The sequence below is a fragment of the Zea mays genome, chromosome 6, assembly GCF_902167145.1.
Source record: "Zea mays cultivar B73 chromosome 6, Zm-B73-REFERENCE-NAM-5.0, whole genome shotgun sequence".
Lineage (NCBI taxonomy): Eukaryota > Viridiplantae > Streptophyta > Magnoliopsida > Poales > Poaceae > Zea > Zea mays.
The window spans coordinates 84,731,492-84,738,831 of NC_050101.1; the positions used below are offsets into that span (position 1 = coordinate 84,731,492).

The following is a 7,340-nucleotide window of genomic DNA, read 5'->3' on the forward strand; positions in this document are numbered from 1 at the left end:
TTGCGAAACGCACTAAGACCTCGAAGGAGTCAAACTGCTCCTCCGAGGCCTCGGGGGCTACACCCGGCGGGTGCGCTCGCGCGCACCCACGAGAACAAAGTGCAACCAAAAAAGGCTGGTCCACTTGCAAAAAAGTGCGACAAAAGCCTCCAAACGAGTACTAACACTCCCTTCGAGGCTCGGGGGCTACTGTCGGGGACCATAATTAGGGGTACCCTCAAGGCTCCTAAATCTCAGCTGGTAACCCCCATCAGCACAAAGCTGCAAAGGCCTGATGGGTGCGATTAAGTCGAGGATCAGTCCATTCAAGGGACGCGATCGCGACTCGCCTGAGCCCAGCCTCGGGCAAGGGCAGCCGACCCTGGAGGATCTACGTCTCGCCCGAGGACCCCCTACGACGACGAACCCACCTTCGGCTCGCCCGAGGCCCAGTCTTCACCAAGAAGCAACCTTGGCCAAATCGCCACGCCAACCGACCAAATCGCAGGGGTATTTAATGCAAAGGTGGCCTGACACCTTTATCCTGACGCGCGCCCTCCGGTTGACAGAGCCGAAGTGACCATAGTCACTTCGCCGCTCCACTGACCGGCCTGACAAGAGGACAGCGCCGCCTGCGCTGCTCTGACTGCTGTGCCACTCGACAGAGTGAGGCTGATAGCAGCCAAGTCCGGCCTCAGGCGCCATAGGAAACTCCGCTTCGCCCGACCCCAGGGCTCGGACTCGGGCTCAGCCCCGGAAGACGACGAACTCCGCTTCGCCCGACCCCAGGGCTCGGACTCGGGCTCAGCCCCGGAAGACGACGAACTCCGCTCAGCCCGACCCCAGGGCTCGGACTCGGGCTCAGCCCCGGAAGACGACGAACTCCGCTCCGCCCGACCCTAGGGCTCGGACTTGGGCTCAGCCCCGGAATACGACGAACTCCGCCTCGCCCGACCCCAGAGCTCGGACTCGGGCTTAGCCCCGAAGAACGACGAACTCCGCTTCGCCCGACCCCAGGGCTCGGACTCAGCCCTGGCCTCAGCCGACAGTCTCCGCCTCGCCCGACCCAGGGGCTCGGACTCGACCTTGGCCTTGGAAAACAGACTCGACCTCGACCTCGGAGGAGCCTCCACCTCGCCCAACCCAGGGCTCGGACCGACCACGTCAACAGGAGGCGCCATCATTACCCTGCCCCAAGCTGACTCAGGCTGCGGGGGACAAGACCGGCGTCCCATCTGGCTCGCTCCGCTATACGAGTAATGATGGCGCCCCGTACGCTTTATGACGACGGCGGCTCTCCACCCCCTTACGGAAGCAAGAGGACGTCAGCAAGGACTCGACAGCCCCGACAGCTGTCCTTCCGCCAGGCTCCGACACTCCTCCGACGGCCACGACATCACACGAACCGGGTGCCAAAACCTCTCTGGCTGCCACGATGGTATGTACTTAGGGCGCTAGCTCTCCTCCGCTAGACACGTTAGCATACTGCTACACCCCCCATTGTACACCTGGATCCTCTCCTTACGCCTATAAAAGGAAGGTCCAGGACCCTCTTACAGAAGGTGGGCCGCACGGGGAAGGACGGGACGGCGCTCGCGTGAGGCCGCTCGCTCCCTCCCGCGTGGACGCTTGTAACCCCCTACTGCAAGCGCACCCGACCTGGGCGCGAGACAAACACGAAGGCCGCGAGATTCTACCTCTCACGTCTGCCTCACTCCGGCTTCTTCCCCCTTCGCGCTCCATCTCGCGCCGACCCATCTGGGCTGGGGTACGCGGCGACAATTTACTCGTCGGTCTAGAGACCCCGGGTTTCGAAACACCGACACTATTATTTGTGGGTTTGATGGTAAATTTGAAAGCCTATCGGTAATAATGACAAAATAGTGAATCTCTCCAAACGAAATAACCGCTACCCATCGCAAACGCTTTCCCTCCACTCGTCCGCTCCGGCCGCGCGCCTCCGCCCCACGCCGATGCCGCCCCCGCCCCCACCGCCTCTCGGCCTCCGCCTCCGTCTCTCCCTCCTCCCGCCCCACCCTATCGCTCCTTCTATCCGTCATGCCTTCTGCTCACCCTCCGTCGTGTCCTGCCATCTTTCGGTGCGCCCCCTCGCCCAACGCCGCGGTGGGCGCCCGCGCCCCCTCTGCGCCGCGCGGGGCGAGGCCGAGGCGGAGGGCTTCGCGTGGCCGGATGGGTCCGAGGAGGAGCTGCGGCGGCTCCTGGAGCTGCTCCCTAGGGAGCTGAGTCGGCGGGTGGAGACCCACCCAGAGCTCCCGGCGCTCGTGGAGGTGGTCATGGACCTCGGCCGGCCCCCGCTCGCGCGCTTCCCGTCCGGAGACTTCCTCCTCTCCCAACGCCCCATCTCCTTCGACGACCTCCGTCACGCTACCTCCCACTCCCAGGTCCAGTCCAGCCCAAACCACTGCGTTTAGTCTGTTAAGCGTGGCGAGTTAGATTGCTTGATTGGAGTGATAATGGCCTTGTGCTAGGTTGGGGACTTTGGAGCGGATAATCGTGCTGGAATCAGCCGCACGCTGCACCGGATCAGCGCCATTAGGAATCGGAAGGGCGTCATTGTCGGCCTCACATGCCGTGTTGGGCGTGCAGTGCCCGGGAGCGCTAATTTGCTTCAGGATTTGGTTAAGGACGGTGGCTCATTGCTGCTCATCGGCCCACCTGGGGTGGGGAAGACTACTGTCATAAGGTAGGACTGAGCTGGATTTCAATATTCGATTGAGTAGTTGTGTTATAGAGAAATATACACATCGGCTAGGATCACAAATGTTTTACGTGACAGAATAACAGTATCTAGCCATTTTAGCCTCATGTCGTGGTCTTGTCTTGCAGAGAAATTGCCCGTATGTTAGCTGATGACTATAAGAAGCGCGTGATGATTGTCGACACATCTAATGAGATTGGTGGGGATGGTGATATTCCTCACCCAGGAATAGGCAATGCACGTAGGTTGCAAGTGCCTAACCAAGACATGCAGCATAAGGTCTTTTACGGTTTTACCTGTACATGGAATAAGCTGTTTGGTCCTATATGTGGAGTATGAATAAAACTGTTGGGCTATACATTGGCATTCTTCTTAACTGTGCTTTCACTTGACTAAGTTATATATTCTGCATTGTATATGCCTAACGCCATAGTGTAACTCAAAAGTCTGTCACCCACCCCTCATGCAAAAGCGGTTTTGTAGTGCCTAGCAATATTTAAAATCTATTCATAGTCCTCAAGGATTAATGATCATAGTCAGTTTCCATATGTTTAGGTGATTTCAGTTACAGACCTTTTACACCCACCCACCCCTGGTCCTGCTTGTATAATCAAAACTTGTTTATGGTTTAAGGTCACCAGAACAATTTATTTGTGCATTAGACACTCCTGTGCTTTTTAGTTCCACACTTACTGTGTGTGCTAATTTTTTATTCAATATCAATCGCAATCAGGTACTGATAGAAGCTGTGGAAAACCATATGCCTCAGGCGATTGTTATTGATGAAATTGGAACTAAACTAGAGGCCATGGCTGCAAGCACCATTGCACAGAGGGGCATACAGCTTGTGGCAACTGCCCATGGGGTAACGATAGAGAATCTGATCATGAACCCATCACTAGAGATGCTTGTGGGAGGAATACAGGTAAGGATGTCTTGCGTCATCCAGTTTCCTGTTCCCAAAATATCATATTGGCATACCACGGAAATTAACAGTTCTAAGTTAAATGATGAATAATAACAGTGTACCTGTATAACTTCATTACCTGACTCGATTTTTGACTTGGAAATATTTCAAAAATCCATTCAGCAACATAGTTCTTCTGTTTACTGGCTCTTTATTCAATCAAACATTACTTGTAACAATTCCATGATCCAATATAAGGTAAGAACACATGGCAAGATTGTTATTAATCAGCATATCACTGCTTTCTTGACGAGAAGGAAGCTTTCAGAAATAGTCGCTGAATGGTAGAAATGGAATAAGTAAAAAATATTGAAACAAAATTGAATTTATTCATAAATTAAGCTGTATGCCTTGTGCACTCATTATTGATCAATGACATAGGCCAAGTACTGATTTATCTATACTGTGTCTGAGTATGTGTGCCTTTTCAGTTCTTAACGTCTGCTTGTTGAAGGTTTTTTCTATGCTTCCCAAAGGAAGACTCTTTATAGATAAAAAAACGGTTTTTTAAGGTGGTGCTCTTAGTTTTGCTGGTGTCCTCATTTTTACCCTTAGTCGTGTTTTTTGCTCGGTTTTAACTTTCCAGTGCTATAGAACATTTTTTAATGAAAAAGTGCTATAGAACATAAGGGAACTATCAAATGGTTGAGTGTATCCTAGCAACTAACTGTTATAGCAGAAGCCTAGCTTTCTTGTCAGAAAGCACAAAAGCACCTATGTCCAGTTTTTGTGTCTCTCTATATGAAAAGAAAAGACAGATTTCTAACCATGCCCTTTCTTATCTAAAGAGTGTCACACTTGGTGATGAAGAAGCTAACCGGAGAGGAGTTCAAAAAACTGTTCTGGAGCGCAAGGGCCCATCAACATTTACATGTGCTGCAGAGATCGTCTCCAAAAAAGAATTACGTGTCCATCGTAGTTTGGAAGCCACGGTAGATGCTTTACTCGCAGGTTCTCACTGATTTCTCTATTACTTAGCTTCATTATCATGTTGAATTTGATGCTGTTATTTATGGCATTAAACATGTAAATGTGTAGATCTGATGTCATAATGATTTATCTTGCACTTTTGATGGTGCAGGTAAGCTGCCTAATTTTGAAATTCGAAAGTTGGGTTCAAAGGGATCTATGCAGGAAGTTTCTGTGCAAAAGGAACAATCACATCTTGGTATTTATGATGCAACTGAATTTGGCAGTGACTCTCTAAGGAATGCCAGAAGAAGCTTAGACTCTGCATTTAGTCTTGACTCTGCTGAAGGGCATATAGTGAGGTCAGATGGAGCTGATTCAAGCTTTAATCTTTATGCATATGGGGTACGGATGTCTTCAATAGCTCATTCTTTTGATGCCCTAGTTTTCTGAGCAGTGCGCCCCTTTTACAGAGTGTGGCAAAGTGATATCCCCTCCCTGCCTCTCCCCCCTTACTATAGTTGCATTATTTGATATGAACAATTAGGGTATGGTAGGTATGCTGGTTATATAAAACAGAACTATTATGGTACGGGTAGGTATCTACCACCCAAAAATATGCTTATCTGGTAAGTTACTCCTAGGCCTCTATGATATTGATCTTTGCTGTTTGGTATGCATAGTATAGCACTATTAGGGTAAGGTAGGTATGTTCCATTGAAAATGATGCTGAACTTGTCAGTTGCCTGTAAGCCTCTGTGAAATTTAGGTAGTGTTTGGTTCGAGAGTATGGTGGGATGGAGCCATTCCGCTCCCAGCTTGTTGTTGTTTGCATTTGTTCAATTTAAGATAGAGTGGCTCCAAAAAAGGAAAATAATGCTTTAATACAGAACCATCCGGCTCTCCATAATCTCTTGGACGGAGCTGCTCCATATCAACTGGCTCCGGAACCAAATACTACCTTAATCATCACTCTGACGATCTTTTTCTTGAAAGTGTATCTGAAGGCTGATTTTTGGGAGTGTTGTGGGAAGCCAAGTTGTCTCATGACTTGCTATGATCCGCATGCCTAACGAAAGGATCTCTAGCCGAGTTGGTTAGGTGATCTGAGTAGTATTGCTCAGGTCCTAGATTCGACTCCTTGTGGGAGCGAATTTTGAGGCTGTGGTTAAAAAATCCCCTTGTTTATCCCACGCCAAAGCATAGGTCTAAGACTCGTCCCTGGTCACGGTCGTTCTCATATGGGCGTACATGAGAATGTCTTTCTTTTAATATAATACCATGGGGGCGGTCTTACCCCGCAAGTCGAGTTTTTTATAATCCACATTACTACATTTAAAGTTTGTGATTCCTTTTATTTGGTACACAAAATCGCAAATACCTAACTCAGTAACTTACTATAATCAGTATGTCTTTATTTGTTTGTGAAAGAGCATTTAGCTGAGTTAATTAGATGGTCTGAGTAGCACTTATTACCTGTGGAAGCGAATTTTAGGTTGGGGTTAAAAAAATCTCTTCATCTGTCTCTTGCCAAAGCAATCCCCTGTAGATTTGAGTTATTTTGTTTGTTTGGATACCGCTCCTGCCACTGCAACAATAGTGGTTACAGCATTTGATCGCTGGGTTTTGTTCTTAAAGTTCTTTTGTTAAATTTTCAGAACTTAGTTTGTACGTAACTTATTGGATAGGATGTTCTAGATCTCCGAGTCGACTGCCTTGCAAGCCATTCATCAGCTGGAGTTGGACGACAGTGTTACTTTAACTTATAATATCAGTGAAGCTGATGCAGTGATCGCGTTACATTCAAAGCTCAAGAAGAACTATCAGATTCAGGCTGTGCTGAAATCTCAAGATATACCGGTTTTCCTCGTAAAGGTTTGCCTGCACACTTGCTCGCCATTGATAATATCGAATTTCCAGGAACCTTTGTTCATTGTGTCAGACGGTTGGTTCTCTGTTCTCCACAGACAAACTCCCTGCCTCAAATCACCAGGGCACTCCGTGCTCTTGTCGACGATCACATGGACGAAGTGATAGACTACAATGATAAAGAAGAAGCAAGGTCATCAGAAGAAACCGATGCTCTGGAGGTACGCTAGCTATCCATCCCGGCCTGCATATTTACACACCATTTTCCAGCGGCCTTCACCGACCTTTGGCATCGTTACTCCTCCTGAGCAAAGTAAAAGTACCCAATGGTTGTTTCCCCGATGTCCAGGAGGCAAGGCTGGCAATCGAGCAAGTAGTGATTCCGAAAGGCGAGAGCGTGCAGCTACTGCCAAGGCCATCAAGCATCATCTCGTCCCAAGTGGGTCTCGTCGAAAGCTTCAGCCTCAAGTGGGAGGTCGTAGGCCAGGAGCCTAAGGCATGCGTGAGGATCCTTCCGCACTTTGCGCCAAAACAAGTCGAAGCTGTCGCGCGAGAAACCCCAGCGGAGCCCGCCGACTCGGACTGGGAGAGCCACGATGACTCGGATCATACCCAGAGTGGCATCACCAGGCTACCTTTCCTACCGGATTAGCGCGGCGTCTGGCGTATCCTTTCAGTTCTTCGTGGCCCTGCCGCCTGCTGTGTATGTATTCCATTTATTTATCTTGGTAATAACTTGCACCAGAAAGCACTTGCGTGGTTGCGTCTATCTACCTACGTAATATAAGTGGATAGTGCTCCGATCCGGCCTCTACGCGCGCGTACAGATATATACAGTATCTAATCTGTTGTCGACCCGTACAGTCATATCATCCATGCATCTCTTCCCATTTTTTA

At 49.5% G+C, this 7,340-nt stretch overlaps 1 protein-coding gene across 2 annotated transcripts; it reads left to right on the forward strand.

Annotated features, from left to right (window-relative positions):
- Positions 1-1,871: 1,871 nt before the first annotated feature.
- On the forward strand, positions 1,872-7,340 carry LOC100274315 (P-loop containing nucleoside triphosphate hydrolase superfamily protein). 2 transcript variants are annotated; one of them, NM_001148678.1, is made up of 9 exons: positions 1,948-2,381; positions 2,469-2,683; positions 2,827-2,977; positions 3,432-3,623; positions 4,454-4,616; positions 4,747-4,979; positions 6,273-6,449; positions 6,542-6,664; positions 6,793-7,253. In NM_001148678.1, exons 1-9 carry the CDS (start codon positions 1,953-1,955, stop codon positions 7,093-7,095), a joined length of 1,986 nt encoding a protein of 661 aa, NP_001142150.1. In that variant the 5' UTR covers positions 1,948-1,952; the 3' UTR covers positions 7,096-7,253. The 2 variants fall into 2 exon arrangements, with proteins under 2 accessions (XP_008647598.1, NP_001142150.1); XM_008649376.2 differs by lacking the exon at positions 3,432-3,623 and having other exon boundaries at positions 1,872-2,381; positions 6,793-7,340.

Coding starts and splice junctions, on each gene's coding strand:
- LOC100274315 (NM_001148678.1), top strand. CDS start 1,953: ATGCCGCCCCCGCCCCCACCGCCTCTCGGCCTCCGCCTCCGTCTCTCC. Junction 3,624..4,453: donor TGCTTGTGGGAGGAATACAG/GTAAGGATGTCT, acceptor TCTTATCTAAAG/AGTGTCACACTTGGTGATGA. Junction 4,980..6,272: donor TTAATCTTTATGCATATGGG/GTACGGATGTCT, acceptor AGGATGTTCTAG/ATCTCCGAGTCGACTGCCTT.